This window comes from Pituophis catenifer, unplaced genomic scaffold, assembly GCF_029215685.1.
Source record: "Pituophis catenifer annectens isolate HBS135680 unplaced genomic scaffold, rPitCat1.0.hap2 SCAF_1, whole genome shotgun sequence".
In the NCBI taxonomy this organism is placed as follows: Eukaryota; Metazoa; Chordata; class Lepidosauria; order Squamata; family Colubridae; genus Pituophis; species Pituophis catenifer.
The window spans coordinates 312,293,709-312,317,783 of NW_027256881.1; the positions used below are offsets into that span (position 1 = coordinate 312,293,709).

The 24,075-nt window shown below is 36.5% G+C and overlaps 2 protein-coding genes across 3 annotated transcripts in view; one reads left to right on the forward strand and one right to left on the reverse strand.

Moving 5' to 3' along the window:
- Window positions 1-3,658: 3,658 nt before the first annotated feature.
- Window positions 3,659-19,450, reverse strand: WARS1 (tryptophanyl-tRNA synthetase 1). 2 transcript variants are annotated; one of them, XM_070931558.1, is made up of 11 exons: window positions 19,227-19,450; window positions 16,657-16,862; window positions 12,688-12,895; window positions 11,440-11,548; window positions 10,999-11,118; window positions 9,365-9,547; window positions 7,764-7,864; window positions 6,768-6,880; window positions 6,082-6,255; window positions 4,965-5,105; window positions 3,659-4,090 (listed from the first exon to the last, which is right to left on the reverse strand). In XM_070931558.1, exons 2-11 carry the CDS (start codon window positions 16,768-16,770, stop codon window positions 3,932-3,934), a joined length of 1,422 nt encoding a protein of 473 aa, XP_070787659.1. In that variant the 5' UTR covers window positions 16,771-16,862; window positions 19,227-19,450; the 3' UTR covers window positions 3,659-3,931. The 2 variants fall into 2 exon arrangements, with proteins under 2 accessions (XP_070787659.1, XP_070787660.1); XM_070931559.1 differs by having other exon boundaries at window positions 19,222-19,450.
- Window positions 19,451-19,590: 140 nt separating this feature from the next.
- Window positions 19,591-24,075, forward strand: part of WDR25 (WD repeat domain 25) — a 63,329-nt gene continuing 58,844 nt past the window's right edge. The window contains 3 exon segments of the mRNA XM_070931560.1: window positions 19,591-19,613; window positions 22,794-22,846; window positions 22,849-23,561. Coding sequence (XP_070787661.1) covers window positions 19,591-19,613; window positions 22,794-22,846; window positions 22,849-23,561 — 789 coding nt within the window.

The following is a 24,075-nucleotide window of genomic DNA, read 5'->3' on the forward strand; positions in this document are numbered from 1 at the left end:
TAATCCACAAGATGTTGAATAAAAAGATTCATGCTTTTTCAGGATCTTTTACAAGAATCACTTTGAAACCCTTAACTGGATTCCATGTACATCTTAACTATCTTATTCAATTCAACTTATTCATTTATAAACTGTAAAATTTATTGATACTTACACATTTTTAAGGAATTTGGCATTAGGGAACCATATCAACATTACAATATATTGAGGCCGCCAGGTTGAACAGCATGCATATTTACTATGTATAACAGTTTGCTATTTACAATAACTTACTGTAAGAAGAGACACACTAGCAAATTTAAAGAACTTTACAGCTTTTGATTTATTTGCATGTGTGCATGTGTGTGTATTTGTATGTATGTATGGTGAAATTATGTTCCACAAGATCTTAAAGTTTTATTGTACATCACCTAGGAATTGTCTTTATTACTAAGTCGTTCTACAAAATGATCAAGTATGGTAATTTTCTGTTATTTTTAAGTGGGACTTTTAACAATAGTACTATTGAAGAAAAAGTGAAAAAGAAAATATAAATGCACAAATGTACACTGGATACATTCGTTCCATCTTTCTCCCCACCACTGTATCTTACTCCACCTCCCTCTCCCTCTCTCTCTAATCTCCATTATTTACTCAACATAACTGTGCCAATTTCTTTTTTTTTGCCCCAAAGCAGATGTACAATAAGTAATTGGAATTACTTATTGAAGTAATTCAGTAAGTAATTGAACTTATTTCTCCATATATGCTGCATTAATATGTACCATACCGACTCAAAAGGAAGAGGAATCTGAACTTCAGACAATCTAGACAAACCCACATAAAGAAAGAAAAAAAAGGAAGTGATTAACGTTTCCAAATTCTCTATCTAGTCAGCCTAGGATTGACAATTTCAGCTAAAGCAGCCCTGAAGATTATTTGTGCCGAATACATAGGGGCATCTGATACCCTTATATGTAGTATGTATGTCAAAATCTATAGTTCAGAAAAGTTAAGATGAGGCAAAACGATAAATTTATATTAAGAGAATAACCTCATATAGAAAATTGATTCCACATTTCATATTTTCACATATAACACACATGTCCTCCTCTCTTTCCAGCAAAAAGAACCAAAATAATAAATTTAAATCCAAATCCAGCATGAAAATAAGACTGAAGGGAAAAGAGTTGTTCTGGGAAAAGAAGAGAATTGAGTTTTTGGGTGGTGGAAGGGATGGCGAAAAGGCAAGAGTCAACTGGACAGAAAGACAGAATAGAGTCAAGTACTGTGTTATAAAAAAATTAACAAGAAAAACAGTTTCTCTTGAAGGGGTGAGAGCAATCTTCAGATTAATTTGTCCTGATGTCATTTACATTTCCACCCATTCTCTTGTTCCCAGGGGCTTTTATTTTTGTCAGCAAAACTAAAATCAATCCTAATTCCAATTCACAGCTAATTGGGGAGTGGTGGTATAAAACCAATTCCCAAATCAATGCACATTAATGTATGGATTTTTCAGAGAGATTTAATGCATAAATGCTCTATTTTCCTGAAAAGTATTTTTTTTTCACTCAAGCAGAAAAAGTAAGCTGGAATAAAGAAACATTCTATTATCATACAACCTTTGTTGCATAAAACATATCCTATTACAAAATTAAACAAGAAATAGACTGGATATGAAATTTTTTTTAAAACACAAATAGCTTTTAGAAATGCTGCTAAGGCATAGAAATAATGTGAGCAAATATTTATGGAACAGAGTCTTCCTGAGTTGTAAACATTACAGTCTTATATAATCTCACTTCTGGTACATTGCTTTGCACAAATATATACATATGTTATTTCACAGGATTTGCTGCTATAAAAGAAAAATGTCAAATCACGGGCAGCAGCAGCATAGAACAATTCTATTGACTTCCTTCAAGTTCAAATCAGGATTGTTGTTCCCCGATTCATCAATACAAGTAGAACATTGAATTAAACGTTTTTGGATCAGTAGAGATATCCCATCTGATTCTTCATAATCTTTCCTAGATTACCTCCTTCTTGATAAACTGGGATAATGTGAGATGGATAGTCTCACTACTAAATGCATTGGCAGTTGGCCAAATGACTGTAGCCAACATGTGGTCCTGAATGGGTCTATGTTCCCTCGAAGAGAGGTATGCAGATATCTCAGGGTTCTTTCAGGGCCCAATAGTCTTTGATATCTTTGCAAATTATTTAGATGAGAGAATTGAAAGAATGCTAATGAAATTTGTCAATGAAACAAACTGGGAGAGATTGTTTACACCACAAAAGACAGGCAAAAGATTCAAAAGGGTCTTGAAAAACTTGAACACTGAACCCCCATCCAAAAAATGTTCAATGATGACCAAATGTTAAGGTTCTGAATTTATCTTAGGAGGAAAAGGGATCTGGATGTCTCGATAAACTACAGGTTAAGCAATACGGGACAGCTGCCAAAAGGGCCAATGCACTTTTTGGCTGTGTAAATAGACATATAATGTCAAGATCATGAGAAGTAATAGTACTACTATATGCTGAACTGGTCAGATTGCATCTGGAATACTGCAGTTCTAATTGCCATAACATAAAAAGAATGCTGAGGAACTGGACACAATAAAGAAGAACAACAAATATGGTAAGGAGCACAGAGGCGAAATCCTATGAAGAATTTGGTCTTTTCAGCATAAGGAAAAGAGAGCTAAGGCAAGGCATGACAGCAGTCTACCAATACGTGAAAGAATGTCATGGGGCAAAATGTGTGGATTTATTTTCCACAGAATCTGAGGATAAGAAAAAACCCAGAATGAGTTGTTTTACCAATGAGATCCAAACTGGAAATAAGGAGGAATTTCTTGACTGTAAGAGCTGTTAAGCAGTGGAATAGCCTGCCTCCTGAAGTTTGATGAAGGTACTCCATCACTGGAGATTTTAAAGAAAAGATTGGATACCCTTTGTCCAGGATGGTATGAGGATTCCTGCACTGGGCCAGGGGTTGGACCAGAAGTCCTCCAAGGTTCCTTCCAACCTCTATTATTTTATTTAATAGAAAAACAATGGAATCATTATTACTGTTTCCATCCAAAGCCAAGAATCTATATATAGGATAAGCTACATTCTGAAGATTACTTTTTGTTGAACCATTACACTAGAAATATAGTCATTTGATATAAACAAAGCAAAACAGAAACAATCATATCCTTTGAGATCTAAATTTCACTGATATCATGGAATAGCTTGACATAACTAGAGCATTCAGGATGCTTGGAAACAAAGACAAGAGGAGAACAATTTCTACTCTAGTAAATTTCTTATTGCTCTTAGGAAATAATTGGTTTTTTTGGTTAGAAATACTATGTACCATGATTTGGCAAAAGTCAATTAAAATTTCAATATACTTTGACTATTTCCCAGCTAGATATCATTCAAAGAATAAACTGTTCTGTCTTTCAAGCCATCATATTCTTTTGACTGTAAAACACATGAATACTTCACAATTTTAGAAAGACAGAACCATAATTAGTATAATGAGATGTTTGAAAATATATTGTCTGTAACAAAGAATTTCGAGTAAAGTTAGAGATGAAACAGGAAATCCTACTTGATATAAAAATGTTCCAGAGAGTTGGATTCTTTATTAAGTCAATTTTCTTCCTATCAACATGTTCACTGAAACTAGGTATTTTATGGAAAAACAATCTTCTCCAGGAAATAAATTACCATGCTAACCTATAAAGTCCAAATATTATCTACAATTAATTTCTGTTTCATGTGTCAAGTACAGACACATGGTTTTCTCACATAACCATTAATTGAATATGAATAATTTAATAATTAAAAGCAGTGCTCTTTATGCCTGTACATAATTAAGGCAAAAAAACAACAACGAAGTACAATAACATGTGATCTTTATGTACTGATAAATTAACATGCAGTTGTAGAATTAGTAGTCGAATGCCAGCTTCCGTGGGGTCATGAATTGCTTCACCATTTCATCAGTGATCTGCTTTCGCCTTTGCTGGTGAGCCGCAATCAAGGGCTGAAGAGTTTCAATCAACACCTTCTTGAGTTCTCCTGTCAGCAGGGCTCCACTTGTGTAAGCCTGCCAAAGAATGTCACAGTCAGAGGGAATGGTCATATCCAATAACATCTCCTGCTAATCTCCTGAAAGGTACTGTGCGGACATGGGAAGCACGCTGCCTTTCTTAACTAGAAGTATCATTTTCTCCGAAGGTCTTATACAACATCATAGAAAGGGATACTTTAGGCACAAGATAGTGGATTGGAGGTGCAATTTGATGACTCAGGAGCTCCTTCCAACTCCCTGAATAGTTAGCCAGGGCAGTGTTTTTAGGACTGGGAAGACACAGGATCAATTCAACTTTCAGACATGGAAATTGACTGAATGACTTTGGGCTAATCATTCTCACAACCATTTAGTGTTTGGGATAAAGAGCCGTGGTGGCTCAGTGGTTAGAATGCAGAACTGCAGGCTAGTATGGCTGCCTGCAATTTAGCAATTTGAATCTCACCACTCAAGGTTGACTCAGCCTTTTATCCTTTCGAGGTTGGTAAAATGAGGAGCCAGATTGCTGGAGGCAAGAGGCTGACTCTGTAAAACCGCTAAGAGAGGGCTGTAAAAGCACTGTGAAGCGGTATATAAGTCTAAGTGCTAGTGCTATAAAGAGGAAGAGAGGAGCACCATGTACACCACCTTGAATGCCTTGGAGACAAGGCACAATTTAAATATAAAAAAGTAACTACCTTTTAAATAATTATGCTGTATTCAGAGGAAACAATATTAAATTTATAGATGAAAAATATAAATTTTATATTTTATGAATGAAATGCTTTAAGAAAAAAAATCTTTATAGTTTGGCTCAGGAATCTGGCTCCTTGGGGTACCGAACCATGATAATCATCTCTGAATATTTTTCAAGATGAACAGAACATTTCAAAAAGAAGATGGCAATTACCTGCTTAATTTGTTCTAATCTGTCATCATCCTCAAGGAAGAAGGTGAGGTACATATAAGACACATCTACATCACAATTGCCACCATATTGCCTGTGCTCTTCAACAGTGTCTTTGCCACCAGAGAAGGCATGCTTATTAATCTGGAGCAAGATAGAAGAATATGTACATGCATTAGAAGTGGGGGAAAGCTTTTATATAAAGTAAACTTTATATATAATAAACAGCATCTATAGATTTTTTTCAATATTAATCAACATATTACAGTTAAATCTTATATAAGCTTCAGGTACCATATAGTATGCCGAAATTGCAAAGTAAAGAAGGCCACATCGAATCAAAAACAAATAAGAGCATATTAATCAAAAGTGAGTTACATTTCCACCCACCACCAATATGTTGGGTTCTATTATGGATTTTCCTTTGAATCTTTATGATAATGTTAAAATGATAAAACATAAAATTATGCTAATGATCCAGAAAAAGATAGAATCGAGTGATCTTTGTCAATCTGAAGATTAAACCGTTTATTTCGAACATTTTTGTAACTGAGGAAAAACATATTCAAATATGGCAACAGAAACTAGTGGAAAAAAAACCCAAAGTATTTTAGATATTACACATCTAAGAATTATGTTTTTTCCTATTAAACCTGTTCTGTGATTCATTTTTGTCCGAATATCATATTGGTGTTACTTTGCAAAGGGTCACGTGCAATCTCCTCCAGGGTATGACAATTGCATGTTACGAGATATGCAAAACATGGCTGATGAGGGAAGCCCACGCTCCTTAAAGCCAAGCAGACTGGGATTACACACCTTGATAATTGGTCTAGCAACTGTCAAATGATTTCATGGGGCCATAGAGAGATAGTCAGTCGCAGGATCCTTAGTACATTAAATATTGCTGTTACTTTAGCTTGCAGTGCAAAGACACATGATTAGTGTGAAGTATTTAAGGCTCAGCCTGCTTAAGAATATAGTTTTCAATATTTGCTACAATGTTCTTTGGGGAAAAATTGTGGAAGAAATGTAGAGCTGAAATGAATAGTCTGTGAAGACAAAGCAGCAAGCTGGAATTCAATAGCAACACAACCTGTGTGCAGCACTGGTCTCTTACCTTTGTTTTGATTTGCTTGGGTGTATCAGTAAGAAAGATGGAGGAGTTAGGATCGCTAGCACTCATTTTTGTTTGTGCTCCCTGCAAAGCTGGGAAGAAGACAGAATGCAGTAATGCTGGCTTGGGAAAGCCAATCCGAGGAGCTACATCTCTTGTCATTCTAAAATAGGGATCCTAAAAAAAAGGGGGAAAAAAAACCCAGAACAAAAAGCATCACATCATGAACCTGTTATAATGTACAGTTGCAAGAAAAAGTATGTGAACCCCTTGGGATTATGTGGAGTGCACCGTGAATGTTTACATGTTATGTTCAATTAAACCATGGCAACATCTAATGTTTGTGTAGCATTATTTTAAGCAGACTGTGTTTTTCTATTGTTGTGACTTAGATGAAGTTCAGAGCACATTTTATGACCAATTCATGCAAAACTCCACGTAATCCCAAGGGATTCACATACTTTTTCTTGCAACTGTAAGTCAGGAGAGGAAGAGCACTACAAATGGCACAAAGTGTTGGAAAACTTAAATTTCCTTAAGTTAAATTGTGTAAAAAGGATAGAAGCATGGATTAAAGGCAAGCTGCAGCTAGAGATCTGCAGAATTTATATCTAGCTCTAATAGTTACTCTCACTTTTTGTAATGGATTTGATGGAAGTTGTTTAAAACATCTCTAGTAGTTTTCTTACCTGATCAATTGCACATGGGATCAAACACTGGATATCCTTCCTATTGTTGAAGATCTCTGGAAATGATGAGCTAAAGGATGGAGCTGCTTGAATAGCAGGAAAACTTATTTTTCCTAGGAAAGCACAAAATACTCATTTGTCCAGTAAAACATAATGAAAAATAGATTGGTTAAACACAGAAATTAGATTTCAATGTTATTAGAAATGCTAGTTAGGAGAGGCCTAAAGTTAAATAACTTATTACATGTAAAGAATGTATATAAATATATTTCAGAATTAAACATTTAGCAGGCAACATGCGAGCAAATAAATATTTTAAAATCTTAGATAGTAATTTGAAGCATAACAATTGAAGCTGTTGTGTAAAATAGCTGTTACTTGGTGATGGTGATTTTTACCTGATGTTATGATCTTGGAGCCATTTCAATAACTGAAGTATTATTTTCCTTTTCTGTACACCATATTTTAACTGTCTAAACATTATCTAAGCAGAAATGACAATCTCCCAGGTTCAAGTACAGGACGGAAAAATCTGAGACCATCAAGTTCACAAGAACCCTCACCATTAGTAATGGTGTTTGAAGATGTTGTGAACTGTAGTTCAGCCATATATCTGAAATTCTCCATCTATAGTAGATTACAACTATAACAAATGTATATGTATATGTATACTATGCTTATAAAGCAAAGATGCCTCCAGTGAATTTACTTAAGACATTTTTATTTCATATCCACCCTCACAACCCCCTCCAAAAACTGAGGATAGTTTCTACATTAATTGTATCTCCAGAAAAATACCGTGAAGCATATAAAGCAAAGTTCATCATCTGTGGGATTCTTCATGGTTAAGTGAAATTTGAAACTGCTGTCCCTGGCATTAGTCCAAGATTCAAGCACTGTATTTCACTGTTTTACTTTTTTGAACCAGAACTTCAAGTAAGTTGTTGTTTCCAATATCTTCTATTAATTAATTAACAGAATTCTATCGTAACTCACCTATGCAGTCACTATCTGTAAAACCGAAGATTCCTTTTACTTGGTTGAATGTCACATGCTTTTGAACTTTAACAATATTTTCATAGAAGCCTACGCTTGTCCTGGGAAAAGGGCAGAGAAATCAAAATCTCAAATCACAACACAGAGAAGACTGTGTTATTGAGAATGCTCGTAGTCAATATTGCAATCAGGTATGACAAAACTTGGATGTTTAATATATTGTATTCAGAATTAAGTTTAAATAAAACTTAAGTTACTTTAGCTTTTTCATGAAGCATTTCCAAATTATTTTATTATAGATTTCACTTTACTATAAAGGTGCTTATAAGCTTATACAGATTTATTATATTTCATATTGTATTTAAGCCACAAAGAACTGTCATACTTTTTTCATTCTATTTTTTTTCTTCGGATAAAGGATCACCAACTGATTTCAACAAGCAAAGTTGTTTCAGTTTTCACCCTCCAAAGTTATTAATGACCACAAGATATTAGCAGAACTCATCCTGCTGTGTTCATCAGGTCAATGCAGCCTGGCAAAGGGCAGTCCAGGAATTGGGCCAGGTCAGCTCAAAGAGTTTAATATATTATACCTTCTAAGTTTGCAATCCTAGAATGTTAAAACTCTGTAGAAAACCACAAGATGGTTTTTCAGAGCCTAGCCAAACAATATACACAGCACAATTTAAGAACTTTTTTCTTTGAATAAAATACTGTTTCTTCTAAAGCTGAAAGAATTTCAAGTACTGCTGTAGCTCTATTTATTCCCCTTAATGCAATAAAATGTAAGAATTACATTCCAGTCATGACATTTGAATCTCTTCAAATGACTCGTTAGTATGATAAAGAAATAAAGGGTTATCAAACATACTTTTAACGGCAATAACTCAAAACAGAATTACCATATTTTTTGGAGTATAAGACGCACCTTTTTCCCTCCTAAAAGGGGGTGAAAATTTAGGTGTGTCTTATACACCAAGTATAGTCCCACCCACCCACTGGCCCCCACCCTTTGGCCTCTGCCTCACAGCAGTTACCTCCTTGCAAGCAAACAGCAAAAAAACCCAGCTCTTTTCAGCTTCAGCACAGCCTAATTAGCACAAGTTGATTGGATCGGCCTCCTGACTCTCAGCTGATTTGCTCTCAGCTGTATTGCCAGGGCTCTGCTGCTTGCTGCGAAGTGGTAAATTGTTGGAGCAGATGTTTTTTCCCTTGTGCTAATCAAACTATGCTGAAAACGAAAATGAAAGTAAAGCAGGCTATTTGCTGCCACGAGGCAAAATTGCTCAGAGGCAGAGGGAGATTTCTTTTTCTTCTTTTCCTCACCAAAAAAGGTAGGTGTGTCTTATACTCCGGTACGTCTTATACTCTGAAAAATATGGTATTCTGTAGAAGAATATTCTTTGATGGCTTTTATTTCAAAAAGCTTTTTTAAGCAGTGTTCTTTCTAAAACTGACACATGCCATATTATGTATTAGATTTCCTGAAAGAAAATTGGTTAAAGAAGCACCAGTGAACCGTGTTAAGGTTGCTGGATAGTTTAATATTACCTCAAAATGACTAATTTTGATCATTCAATTATAAAAAACGAGATCCTTACCCCATATAAGAGAAATCAGAAAAGATAAAAGTTTTATTAATGTCAAATCCACAGGCTATTATGTCCTTGATGTTTTCTATAGCATACTGGTAGGCTTTCTCAATGGTCAGATCTTTCCACAAATATTTCTCATCATCAGTCATTTGAATGACTAATGGAACATTAAATGTTTCTTGTAACCACCTAGTAAGAAACAAAACAAGTTTACAAAAAACTAGTGTTTCAAGGTAATTTCTAGTTAAATAATGTGATATGCAAACGACAAGTTAATGAACTTATTTACTATCACTTGGACAAATATTTTCTCAGTCAGCAACATTTATTTGAGTATACTTTTTGTTACATAGATAAACACCTGCCTATGAATATGCTAATAATAATGTGGTAATGCATATATAATTATTTTGCAAGAAAAATACATGTATATGATAAATTGTGGAAGTAGTTTATCTTGTAACTGATATGTATAACAAGCCATGTTGACATCAAAATGATATATGTATCTTTGTATCACAGTGTAAATGATATGACTGCATAATTATTTTATGACATTTGAAGCAAGTACATTAGACATGTCATTTAGGTGATGATGCCATGACAAACAAATATTCATTTTCCTGCCCAGTCCTTTAGATGTTCATGCTTCCTTGGAATGATAGTACCCTCTTCCTGCATAGTAATAGCTTTCATCTTAAAATACAAATCTATTTAGTAATGCCAATTAGTTTATTTCTATGAATACTACTGTACATAACTGAAACATTTTCTCCACATCATATCAATACATTGTACCTTGAGTTCTAATATTTGATTTTATTGTGCTTAATTGTGCATGTAATTTTCCTACAGCAGCAATTATTTTGGACAACTCATGCAATTACAGTACTTAAGTTTGATATTCAGATTTTGGGAATCAAATATTTCATTTTTTCCCCTGCAGCATTAGACATAACTTATGTCTCTAGATACCATATACCATACTTGGGTCATGCTATGACAGATATTAATAAATACTTTGCCCTGCCTGTGTAAAAACAACAAACTGCCTGAACAATCTCAAATAATAATTGTTCCTCTTATCTCCAATCCTTAAATGAAACTTGTTGGTTTCAAACTGATGCATAATTGAGTACCTGGCTGATTTCTGGAATAAGGCAGCACCTGACAGGAATGCTCTTGAACAGTCTTTATGGGAGTCATTGTATTAACTAAGTTTAGGATTAATAGATTTTGAATTCTACAATACTGATACCTTGTAAATCTTTCAAGAACCTCTGGAAATGAGCACTATATAAACTGAAGCCAAAATTGGATGCAAATATTTTTAATGAGCAGAAACATGTATGCATTAAAAATATTTGTATCCAATTTGGGGTGATTTCCCCTTCCCACAAACGTACCTTATATACAGCACAGTTCAGGAGAGTATACTAAAGTTCAAGAATTGTTTCCAGAAGAGACAAAAACAAAGAAATGATACTTCTGTAAACTTTTCTGTATATGATCTCAACCTCCATCTCCTAATTCCAGATCTCAGCAATTAGCATAATGCAAACATCTACCACTGAAATTAATCACATTTAAAATAAGAAAGCATTTAATAATAAAAAAAAAAACTTAGCAGAATTACTTACTTTGTAAACATAAATGGGATAAGGTGTCCAACATGCATTGTCTCAGATGAGGGACCTCTGCCTGTATAAAGGTAAAATGGCTTCTTCTGTTCATAGGCATCAAGAATTTGGTTCATATCTCTGGAAGAAAGTAAGGAAAAATTGTATGCTTTTTAAGGAAATGCCCAGTCAAATAAAAATAAATGAGAGAAACATGAACACATTTTAGTGATTACTTTGTATTTTAAAAAATACTATGCCATAATTTATATCATGTGACAACATTCTAGTTTTGAAATACAAGGAATGTAGAACCATCGTTTCCATTTCATGCTCAAAGTTTTAGTTTACTTTCATAGGGATGCTTGTAGAATAGTACTCAAAATATTAAGATGAATGAAAGAGGCATTTAGAAAGGGTATTTTGTTTGGTTCAAATAAGCTAGTGATAAAGCATACTTACCTATGAGAAAAGAAAATACCTCGCCGTAGAAAATGATGTGGTTTATGACCTGTAATTCTCTCTATTCTATTGATGAGGTCTTTATCAATTTTGCTACTGCCAAATCGAACTGAAAACAACAGAAATAGAGGCTAAAGTCTATACATGATGGTGAATAAATTAATGAACAGTACATCATAGAGCCCCATTCTTTAGAAAATAAATGGGAAAATAACTGAAATGTTTTGAAGATTGTACCACATGTAAATGATGAACACATAAGAGAACTACACTTGATCTCAAATGAAAGGTCAAAAATTCTTGTCGATTTGATTGGTCTCCTGAAATTCCCACTTATGATAGCTGGTCTTGACTTGAAAATTAACTGTACAATAACTGTTTGCTGACAGAACATGTCTACTTATGCAATTAATTAGATTTCAAGATACCTGTTTCAATCTATATTACCTTCATAATTCAGTAAAAATTTCATCCTCATGTCTGAATATACAGTATATCCTAAGATTTATGCTGTAAAATCTACTGAATACAATGCATATTTTGCTTTTTGAAGGATCAGTTAAACTCTACAGCAGCTGTATTATTTGGTTTCAGTCCTTAAATAGTAACATAAAAATGGGCTATTAATATTACTCATCCCCATTCCAGTGACACTGTCACATCCCATGATTTTTAGAATCTAAACATAATCGTGATTTTAAAAATTCTGAACTGAAAAAACATCCCTACACTGCTGCCCATAAAAGTAGGGAATTAAAAAGGAAACTTAATAAAGCTTCTCTGGGAATCTTGAATATTAAAGAAGCATAGAAGTTGAATCAGATCAAGGGTCAATGAATTTTAGCATCTTAACCACGACACGTTCATAAAACCCCACCTGCAGAACTTGAAGCTAGCGCCCCATCTGGCAACCAGGAAAGATAATATTTTATGAAAAGTGCTATTTGAAAATGAAGAACCAATTTTTACAACTTCAAGACTATGGGAAAAATAGGGCAGTGCCTAAAGAGCATCCTTAGAGTCTTTGTAAGTGTGCTGTATTTCAAACAACATTCCCCACCCCCATTGTATTCCGCTTTCTAACTCATTTAATCTTAATTTATATTAATATTTAATGTTTCAATGTTTTTAATATTCTGTACTTTCGCTTTTAGAATGTTGTTAAGCCACTCAGACAGTGACATGGGTGGCATATAAATGTAATAAATAAACAAATATGTTTTTTTAAGGTAATAGAACCCCACACACCTATAAGTTTATCATAGTCCACTCCTTTTGCATTGGATGTCTGCACTGTCCAGGGGTCCACAAAATCATCTTCTTCAACATTGTCTGGGCTGTTACTGACTGGAGTGAAATCTGTTGGAGGAGAATCTGCTTTATATTCCTGACCTGTTGCTGTTTTATAGGTTACTTTTAATGAAAGCAACAACTTAACCGCAGCATCAATTTCATCCTGGGAATAAAATAATAAAAAACCATAACAGCATTCATGTAAATTAAGTTTAGAGACACTGAACCTAGCAACTATATACATATATACATATTCAATGTTTTCAACATTTAGCATGCATAGAAATTACAGTGCAAAGACAAAAATCTGCATGGGAATGAAATAGCTGGTTCTAAAAAAAAAAAAAAAGCAAAAGAAAATTATCAAAACCACAATTACAGCCAAACGATCTGCTTGTGTAATGTTGAGCACGTCATTCAAGGCCTCTATTGCACTTTTTCCACTTGCAAAACAGGTACAAATATTTATCTATTTCATATGGGTACAGTGGAACCAAAAAGGAAAGGTTATTATAAGTATTCCATTTAAGATTGGAACCGAATTGCTTCACTTGTTTATCATGTCTTTCTTCAAAATCCAAGTATTTTTACAGAATGTTTTATTTATATGGCTGCCCGCCTCACAATATGATGCCTAATTCACTATATGGCTTGGGATAGTGCACAAAGATTAAAAATCCAACAGGGAAAAACATTAGTTCAGGATGGTAAATGATTCATTCTAATCCTACAATCACCTCAGTAACAAAATGTGCCTAACCTCCAGGCCTGAAAGTCTGAGAAAACAGGTCTTCAGTGACTCACAAAAGGCTAATAGGCTCGGGGTCATCCAGAATATCTTTGGGGGGGGGAGGGGATACTGTTCCACAAGGCAGGCTATGCTAGAGAGAAGACATGATTTCTAGATCCAATAAGTTGACATTGTTTAATAAAGGTGACCGGGGCATGTCCTTTTTGAAAAATTCTGAGAGGTGAGCAGAAACAGTGCTCACCTCTCTGAGGGAAAAAGGCAGCCCTGCATTGATTTAGGCTTAGCGTTTATCAAGAACAGCTGCTTTTGTAATCACCCAAGAAGAAAACCTGCCCTTGAAACTCTGCTTATCTCTGTTTATCATATCTGTGGAGTCCTTGGTATTCTCTGAGTTTGATTGCTCAGAGAGCACAAAGGACTCCACCGTTCAACCCTAAGATCAGGGGTGAAATCCAATTTTTTTCCCTACCTGTTCTGTGGGCGTGGCAGGGGAAGGAAATTATAAAATCTCCATTCCCATCCCACTCTAGGGGAAGGATACTGCAAAATCCCCATTCCCTCCCCACTCTGGGGCCAGCCAGAGGTGGTATTTTCCGGTTCTCCGAACTACTCAAAATTTCTGCTACCGGTTCTCCAGAACCTGTTAGAACCTGCTGGATTTCACACCTGCTTAAGGTGTATGCATATGTGTGTGTGTATATGTATGCAGTGGTGAAATCTGAACCAGTTTGCTACCAGTTTGCTGGCTGCGCATGCACATGCTGCGTGTGCATGCGCAGTTTGCAACAAATGTGTGCGCATGTGCCGTAGGCACCAAAAGGAGGCTTGGGAAGGCAAGTAGAACAACGGGAAGGGGGAAATCAGCTGTGGTGCGCGATCTTGGGAACCTTTTAAAAAACTTTTTAAAGCATTTTTTACTACCGGTTCGGGTGAATAGGTAGTAAAAAAATGCTTTAAAAAAGTAAATCGTGATCGTCCGAGCCTTTTTTTTACTTTTTTAAAGCATTTTTTTACTACCTATTCACCTGAACTGATAATAAAAAAATGCTTAAAAAGTAAAAAAAAAAAAAAAAAAAAAAAGTTCCGATGATCAACTCATCGTCGGAACTTTTTTAAAAACATTTTTTACTACCGGTTCGGCGAACCAGTAGCATTTTTTACTACTGGTTTGGGTGAACCGGCCCAAACAGGTAGCATTTCACTCCTGTATGTATGTATTTTTATTTATTTTATTTTGATTTATATGCCGCCCTTCTCTGGAGACTCAGGGCGGCTTACAAGGCATTAAGCAATAGCCTTCATACTTTTGTATATTTTATACAAAGTCAGCTTATTGCCCCCACAAACCGGGCCCTCATTTTACCTACCTTAGAAAGGATGGAAGGCTGAGTCAACCTTGAGCCTGGTGAGAATTGAACTCGCAGTAATTGCAGGCAGCTGGAAGCTAAATACTACCTTTAACAGTAGCATTAGTCTGCTGCGCCACTCAGGCTCCTGTTTCCCCTAAAATAAGACGTCTCCTGATAATAAGCCCAATTGGGCTTTTGAGCGCATGCAATAAAATAAGACCCCCTTGAAAATAAGCCCTCCCCGAAAATATTTAAACGCATGCACAGCCGGTTGCTGCTATTTAGTCTGGTTTCCTTCACGCACCCCAAAATAATACCTCCCCGAAAATAAGACCAAGCGCTTATTTCGGGGTTCAAAAAAATATAAGACAGGGTCTTATTTTCGGGGAAGCATTGTATACACACACACATACACACACACGCCTATTGGAGCATCATATCTGACATGTTATAGTTGGAGCACAAACTGCACAATCCTGAGCCTAAGTTTCCTTTAGGTAGAGTGAATGAAAGTTGGAGGTAGAGTGAGCAAAATAGCTTCCTGTCTGCTACTTAATGAAAAATTTCATTTCCCTCTCCAAATTCCTGATAACATCCAGTCTAAGATTTTTCAACCTGGATTTTATAGAACTGTAGGGTTATACAAGAACCTGAATGGGTTTCTGTGAGACTAAGGTAGAAAAATAACTCTCTGCATGGGTCTGAGAAATATGGGGAGGATTTTTCCTTTAGTCTCTGGTAAGACAAAAGCTTTCCATTTAAAAACTCTTCGCTAGGGAGTAAGTTATTTCCCCTTCACAAAATCTTTGAATTCACTCAGCCTTCTCCTACCACACCATCACAGTGGAACTCATTGATTACTGAGATGTTTACTAATACTAATATATACCTAATTGCTTCAGGCTTGGAAGATTTCATATGCCACAATGGGCAAAGATCCGAAGGGCAGGTAGCAATTCTCAGTTTTCTAAGCAGCTAATTCACAACCTTAAGTTGTACAAGGCAAGACTGTATCCATCTTAGAACAGATAATACATTCATTGGTTACAGCTCTTACAGATTCTGTTAAAACTATTTCATCTAGATTGGAACAGATTTGACTGATTTTATCCATAGAATGTAATGCAGAACATTTACTATGTTCGACTATCCATAGAATGTAATGCAGAACTTTTTTTAACATTAGTAAAAAAATTTTTTTTTTTACTAAATCTACAGTAAAAATTTAGCAATTGAAAATAGGCTAGACAGATATTAAGTAAAGGAAAGCAAACAACAAAAAAATCTTTACACATTGCATTGTCACTGAATAAATCCTATGATGAATTCTAAATTTGTTCTTGCTCATTTTGTCATTTTTACTAGTAATTAACTTGCTGGGGAATAAGAAAAAGGTTTGAGAGACTCAGGGGGCAGACAAGTAAGTCATCTGTTTGTGACAATTTCATCCAAGTACTATTTGTGACTAGATAAGATGAAGCCAAGGATAGAGCTGGATCAGAGAAAATTTCCACTAGTGAAAGCCTTTGATGGTTTTCAATCACTTTCAACAATGTAAAAGAGCACTTTTGCTTACAGAAGAAATGCTCTGGATCTAATACTATATTTTATCAAGAAACTTAAAATTCAATTCTGGTGGCATGATGACAGAACCCCTCCCCCCCCAATCCAATTCAATACTCAATATTTTGTAGTAACACAATTTTATTACAAGGCAATTATTAAAATGTTTATATAGGTGGATTCCACAGAATGAATGAATGAAATACAGACACACACATATACATATAAATAAAAATTTCAACTAACAAAATACTGCTTTACCTTTGGTGCTTTCTTGGATTTCAGTGATCTGACATTTTCTCCTTGTGTAGCTATTTGTTCAAACAGTTCAAGAGGCTTAAGAGAACAAAAGTTTCCATTTGGAATATCTGCCATTTTAAGGAGTGTGGAAAGTCTTGTATTTTTAATTCAAAGTGCGTCGTATAATGTTTTATCCAGAAACTTCAAAACAGCAAGCTTGGAGAATTCTATAAGACAAATAATAAATATTAGTGTCTATTATCTATCTATCTATCTATCTATCATCTATCTATCTATCTATCTATCTATCTATCTATCATCTATCTATCTATCTATTACATAAGAATAATTAGTTTACAGGTAGCCCTTGACTTACGACAATTGGACCTGAAACTTTCATTGCTAAGTAAGGCAATTAAGTCATGCCTGATTTTATGATCTTTTTTGCTACAGCTCTTAAGTGAATCACTGTGGATAAGTGAAGGAAGTGAAACTGGCTTCCTCCAGCCAGTTTGATTTTGCTTGTTGGCTGGGAAAGTCACAAATGGTGATAATGTGTCCTTGGAACACTGCAACAATCCATGCCAGTTGCTAAGCCCTGAATTTTAATCACGTTGGTTGTGGAGGCATTGCAATAATCGTAAGTGCAAGGACTGGTTGTATATTACCTTTTTTCAGTGGTGGTGTAGCTTTGAATAGTTGCCAAAAAAAGGGTTGTAAGTCAAGGGAAATTTGTAGTTATTGATAAGATTAGTAGCACAATTACTAGTAAATGTAATTCTCTTAAAACAATGATACTGTTACTGTAATCAATGTCAGGAAGCCATTACATTTTAAAAACTTGTTTGTCAGCAAGGATAGATATTCCATAGCCTTTTTTGCCCTGCCTTTATCTGAAGCAGCCAATCCTATTTCAGACATCATTTGACATTGATAGCCTATCATATTCGAAATTAATTTGGGTTGTCTGAGTCACATATTCTTGAGCACAAACTAGCGGGGTCAGTGGTCAGGAATAATGGAATCTGAGGATGAAGGTTCATTTTACAAGCTTGTGGGTTGCTTTCTGAATGTTTTGTTACCAGGCTAGGTAACATCTTTAGTGGAATTTAGGGAATGTCCTTTTTACAGAATTTAGGGGATGTTACTTAGCCTGGTAATGAAACATTTAGAAACCAACCCACCAGCTCGTAGAACGAACCTCCACCCTCATCCTACACCCAAGCTATAGATATTCACCACTATTGCATAATGGAATCTATACTCCAATAATACCTGGAGAACAACAGATTTTCTATTTCTGATAAAATATCTTTAGAATGAAGTGGAAACACATTTACTTTTAACTTAGTTTTTGTACATTCTGTATCTAAGCAAAATCAAAATGTCTGTCTATTGATTAAATGGCATTGGTGGGTACAAGATATTAATCCTGTCCCCTGTATCTGCATCATTTGCTCCTGAATTATCAGCTCCAGTAAAGATGTTGAGCCACATAGGAAAAAGAAAGAAGAAAACTCTTGCGATATGGCATTCAATCCATTTTTTACTATTTCATTGTATTTCTCATCATACATCTTATGTTTACATGGAAACTACAATTGCACAATCAAATAATTCCCTACTTTAATATGAGTAAATAACCTTTTCTATAATGCCTTTTAGCTATTTTTTTAACTTTGACACATTGTATAAATTGCCTTTCCTCCAATTCAATGACTACTGTATATTTTTTGAAAAGTACATCAATTTTAACTTTGTGTTATGGCTTTGGTACAGTATCATTGTACTAAATCAATTCAATTGTTGTATCTATCCAATATTGTTATTTAGATTTGAGGACGAGTTCTCCAAGATTTGACCATCAGGGCATACATCATCTTCACATGGCCCCAATTACAACTCCAAATCATCAGTTTACACTAACGAAAAAAGCCATTAGCCACCAGCAGAGTCCTGTCATTTACTTCAACAAACCTGGGCTGAAAATAATCTGCTCTAATAAGAACAGCTTCCCACATTCCCTTTCTGCACCTGGACTGCACCAGTGTCTACCACCATGGAAACACAAGCAAACAAACACATCTTTTAAAAAGGAGAACAAGGAACCAAATCGTACCCTGAATATGAAAATTACATCTGCAAAGATCTCATTAGACAATGTTAGGCAAGGATTCAGTTTCAGTTGAATCTGCAATATGGGCGGAACAAGCGTCGTGGCATCTTTTATAGGGCCATTGTATGCATTTCAACGAGAAAGCTTGAAAAGTCCTTTAAATATTGAAATCTTAATGATCAACCTCCTGGTCAGGGTGGCCTAGTATTCACACAAGGGCTAATTTTCAGGACAGCAAAAAAAGATACGTACAGCGCCTATCACCGAACTCAGAAAGTCAGGCAGAAGAAGCAGGTTTTTCCTTCCAACCCTACATCCAGTTCTTTCTCTCTTTTCCCCTCCTCCAAAGATCTCCCTTTCTTTTCCTCCGATCCCCAGCCGACTTTTCAAGATAGCTAGAGGCCTCCCCGCTCTGCCTCTTTTTACCTGCCTTTTGCCTGCCCCCCCCCCCCCCCTTTTTTTTTTTTTACCTTACCCGTCCGCGGAATCCCCACTTCTTTCAGCGGCTCTCCGGCAGGAGCAACCCCATTGCATCAGCTAGAGCCACAGCTCGTGCGACGCTGATCGTCTTCCGATCAGGAAAGGCGTCCCTAGCCCCGGAACTGAGGACAACGAGGAGGAGAAGAAAAACCGACAGCGCTTCGCCCTGCGAGCTCGACTGCGGGAAGGGTCCGTCAGAGAGGCCAAACTCTCCTTTAAAAAAATAAAATACAGATTGCTCCTACCCAGATTGACGCTCATGAGAGTAAGACAGGAACGTTTGAGAGCCAGTCGAGTTTCCTAGGGGAGGCTTTCTTCGAGGAAAGGATGTGGCCGCGCTGCAAGGCGATCTAAATCTGATGCCAGAGGAGGCTGCTCTCAGGTAGTGTTGCTGTAAAGTGGATCCCCCTTTAGGTCAATGGTTTGAGTGACTAGGGATTTTTTTTTCTTCCCCTTCTTCCTTATTCGCTAAGTCCCCGGCCCACTCAGGATCTGTTTCAATGGCAACGGTTACAGTTGGTAGCAATCAAGCTCCAGAGCGATCTGGAGCTTGATTGTCCTAAGAGAGGAAGTAAACGTACCGAAGCACGTTTTGTAAAAGCCTCTATTTCCTAAACAGCCTGGCCGGAGAGAGGACAGAGCCTCAGACTGATTAGCAGTGGTTTGATTCTGTGTCCCCCCACCTCCACCTGCTAAATTGCCTAGTGTGAAAAGATGCAGGAGCTGGCTTCTCCTTGCCTTCTACTTTCAGCCATGCCAAGTAAAGTTGCTTTTTCAAACATATCATCTACTTTTGGGAAATGTCCTAAGTAGTTCTTGCTTTGCTGTTGGTAATCTTTATTTATTTAGTGCATTCATTTATAACAGAATAACAGAATTGGAAGGGACCTTGGAGGTCTTATAGTCTAACCCTCTGCTCAGGCAGGAAACCCTATACCAGGGGTCAGCAATCTGTGGCTCCGGAGCCTCGTGTGGCTCTTTGGATCCTCTGCTGTGGCTCCCTGTCGGGTGATCCCACCACTGGCTGGCCCCACCCCTCGCCCTCCACTCCCAGTCACTCTTTGCCTGGCCTGAGAAGGTAAGGGTGGCGGCAGGGGATGGAGAAGTGGCCAGGGTAGAGACAGAGAGATACAGTGAGTGGGGGAGAGAGAGTGGGGGGGAGGGGAGGGAGGGGAGAGAGTGATATGTCAAAAGATTTTTGTGGTTCCCAGTGTTTTTTAACAATTGGTTCTCTGCCCTAATGACTGGCTGGGTAGGCGTGGCTAGGGGGGTGTCATGTGACTGGTGGAAGTGAGTGACATCGAGTTGGCCACTCCCACCCAGGTTTGTGGCTCCTGGTGTTTCCTTTTCTGTGGGAAACGGGTCCAAATGGCTCTTTGAGTGCTTAAGGTTGCAGACCCCTGCCCTATACCATTTCAGACAAATGGTCCAATCTCTTCTTAAAAACCTCCAGCGTTGGAGCATTCACAACTTCTTGAGGCAAGTTGTTCCACTGATTAATTGTTCTGTCAGGAAATTTCTCCTGAGTTCTAAGTTGCTTCTTTCCTTGATTAGTTTCCATCCATTGCTTCTTGTCCTGCCTTCAGGTGCTTTGAGAAATAGGTTGACCCTCCCCCCCTTTTTTTGTGGAAGCTGTTAAATATTGGAGCATTGCTATCATGTCACCCCTTTCATTAAACTAGACAACCAATTCCTGCAATTGTTCTTGGTATATTTTAGCCCCCAATCTCCTAGTTGCTCTTCTCTGCACTCTTTGTAATGCTTAATCTATCTCTGAGCTCAAGAAAAAAAAAGTATCACTTTTGCTGTCACCTGTGAGTTCAGCTAAGCATGCTAGTTAACATGATTGTCTTTTTAATATTTAATAATCCAGATTTTTCATTTTCCATGTTTACTTTCATAGTGAACACTTCTAAATCCAAGCTGTTTTTTTTACTATAGGGGTACAAGTAGTATTGTCTCATATATCAAATTGTTAATGTTTCAGTATTCTATTGGGCTAATTGGCTAGCCTTAAATGTATGTTTATTACATAGACTGTTAGACACACTGAATTCACACCTCTATATCTATTGATCTATTGGTTCATTTAACTGAACATGGGCCTCTACTTGCTTTTTATAAAAACAGAAGTGCTGGCTCCATGACAGTTTTTTTAAATTTATCAAATGTGTAAGATTATCTTAGTTGGGCAAAGGCAATATGTCAGCCAAATTAGTATTTTGAGACTGTCATTTTATTGATTATATAGTAACTCCAAGAGCTTCTTCTTGAGCTAGAATTAACCAGCCCTGTATGATCAGGGAGGGAGAGGCTTTTGATTTTTCTGCATTTTTGCAAAGTCAGATGCTGAAATGAGAAGGAGGTGCTGTTTTATACTAGCACTAACTTTATAGAGCAGTCTTTCTCTAGATGTTAGATTGTATTGTATGGTACAAGCTTTCTGGAGATCTGTGAAGACAGAATTTTTCTAGATTATTCTTTTTTGATTAATATTAATTTTCAATGGAGATATATGCATTTTTCATAGGGATTTTTGCTCAGGTTATTTCTTAATCATTAGATTCTTTTATCTCACAATGGATATTTTAATATTTAATAACAGGTATTATAGGTATTGCAACAGCTATTTTAATGTGGATATTAATGCCTAAATGCATTATTACAGATGCTTATACATGTTGTTGCTGTTGATATTTATATTTGATTTTGACTGTAAACTGAGTCCATGAAGATTGGACAGCAAATTACATGAATAATTTAATAATTATTTATTTAATATATTTATTTAATTAGAAAGATTAATTAATTAATTAAAGAAAGAGAGAAAGTTGAACACCTTTCATATGCACTGTCTCCGATGTATTCTTGGCATCACCTGGCAGGACAAAGTTCCAAATAGCGCAGTCTTGGAACGTGCTGGAATTTCTAGCATGTATACACTATTGAAACAGCGATGTCTTCGCTGGCTTGGGCATGTCATGAGAATGGCTGAAGGTTGGATTCTGAAAGATCTCCTGTATGGAGAATTAGTGCAGGGAAAGTGCTTCAGAGGGAGACCACAGCTGCGATATAAGGATATCTGCAAGAGGGATCTAAAGACCCTGGAAATGGACATTAACTACTGGGAAACCTTGACATCCGATCATTCAACTTGGAGGCTAAAGACGCAGCATGGCCTTCTCCAATTCGAAGAGACACTTGTTTGGCAGGCTGAGGCAAAGAGACAGTCCCAGAACCAGCGAAATCTGGGGGCTGGGCAGGGGACAGAATGTATCTGCCCTCAGCGTGGAAGGGATTGCCACTCTTGAATTGGCCTTTTTAGTCACACTAGATACTGTTTTAGGACTTCTTTCCAGAGCACGATACCATAGTCTTTTGAGACTGAAGGATGCCAATGAATGAATGATATTTAATTAATAAATTAATTAAAATACACTAAGAAATTAAAAGTACAAATATTGTTAAACTCTGGAAATAAATTATGATGACTTTTGTAAGTAAGAAAGATATGAAACAGAATTATTTAAAGTGACTATTTGTATTTGTGTTTTCATTACAGAAACTAGTCATTGTTGATGAGAATCCAAAGACGTACCAGTACATTTCAGGGTCCCCCCCCACCCCCCCAGTTCACATAATGAGTTTTTCCCTTGTTGCTTATGATGATTCGGATTCTGAAGCAGAGACTGGGAGATCTGGAGATGTTATTAGCAGTGAAATCAATCTAACAGATTCTGCTGCGGCTGTTGTTCAGCCCAGTGATGACTTAAATATTTCTGAGACAAAAGTCGAATCTGTGGAATACATGGGCAGCTCCAAAAAGAAGATGTCTTATGAAGATACCTTTCAACAGCATCTACAATCTAATGAAAAGACTATAATAACAGCAGTACAACAGCAGTACAACAGAAATTGTACTTTGACAAAAACAAGGACTAGGTATGCCCAGCCATTAAATCCTTTATTGGAACCTAAAATACCTTCTGGAAATGCATATGCTCAGAAGAGGATGCATAATGATGGAGATGTAACTATTCAAAAACTGAGACCATATGTTTCAAAAAAACTGCAAAAGGAAAAAAAGGAATACCAAAAAGAGAGTGTATCTTCTCCAGTTAAATTAAGTACAGCTGAAGATAAAATGACAGTTAAAGTTTCCCACTATATTATGCCATACGTAGGATCAAAATATGCAGTTACTGAAATTCCAAAGAACTTGGTGTTTCAGATGGCTGAGCATAGTGGACCAGTCAATGCAGTTCGCTGGTGTCCTCTGCAGAGGTGGAGCCATATGTTGCTTTCTGCCTCTATGGATAAGACTGTCAAGGTAACGTGTTTCAATATCAATGTCAATCAGGCATAGCCTCATGTGAATGGTGGGCAGTATCTCTCTTGCTTCCAAAGCTGCATTTGGGTTTTTGAGATACTGGAGGACATAGAATCATGAAAGAAATGCATATTTTTAATCCCTCTCCAGATACAGGAAAAACATTTGAGGAGTCAACCTACACCCTTGTTCTGTGGTCAGTGTCATAGCTATTTTGTTAACAGTCAGGACACCATGTCTAGCTTAGTCCTTGACATTTTATGCATTTTTACACAAAACAAATCCCACTGTTTCAAAACAGATAACTTCCATTTGTGTGGATAAGATAGCACTTATCCAGCAGAATCAATTGAGAAACAAGAGTACTCGGAAATAAAGTGAAGACTGTGAGACTTATTAAGAAATTAATAGTTTGGACTTTAAAATCATCTTCTGGCTCACAATGTATTCATTTGTAATCTTCTGTTTGACCTCAGTATGTTTGATGTCAGCTTGAAGGATGCCCAGGTATTTG

Bases quoted from the DNA above. Each gene is read 5' to 3' on its own strand.
- WARS1 (XM_070931558.1), bottom strand. From the start codon at position 16,770: ATGGCAGATATTCCAAATGGAAACTTTTGTTCTCTTAAGCCTCTTGAA. The intron at 11,119-11,439 runs GTAAGTATGCTT...ACTTTCTTCCAG, and splicing joins GGTATTTTCTTTTCTCATAG to AGATATGAACCAAATTCTTG. The intron at 6,256-6,767 runs GTAAGAAAACTA...CCTTTTTTTTAG, and splicing joins TCCCATGTGCAATTGATCAG to GATCCCTATTTTAGAATGAC.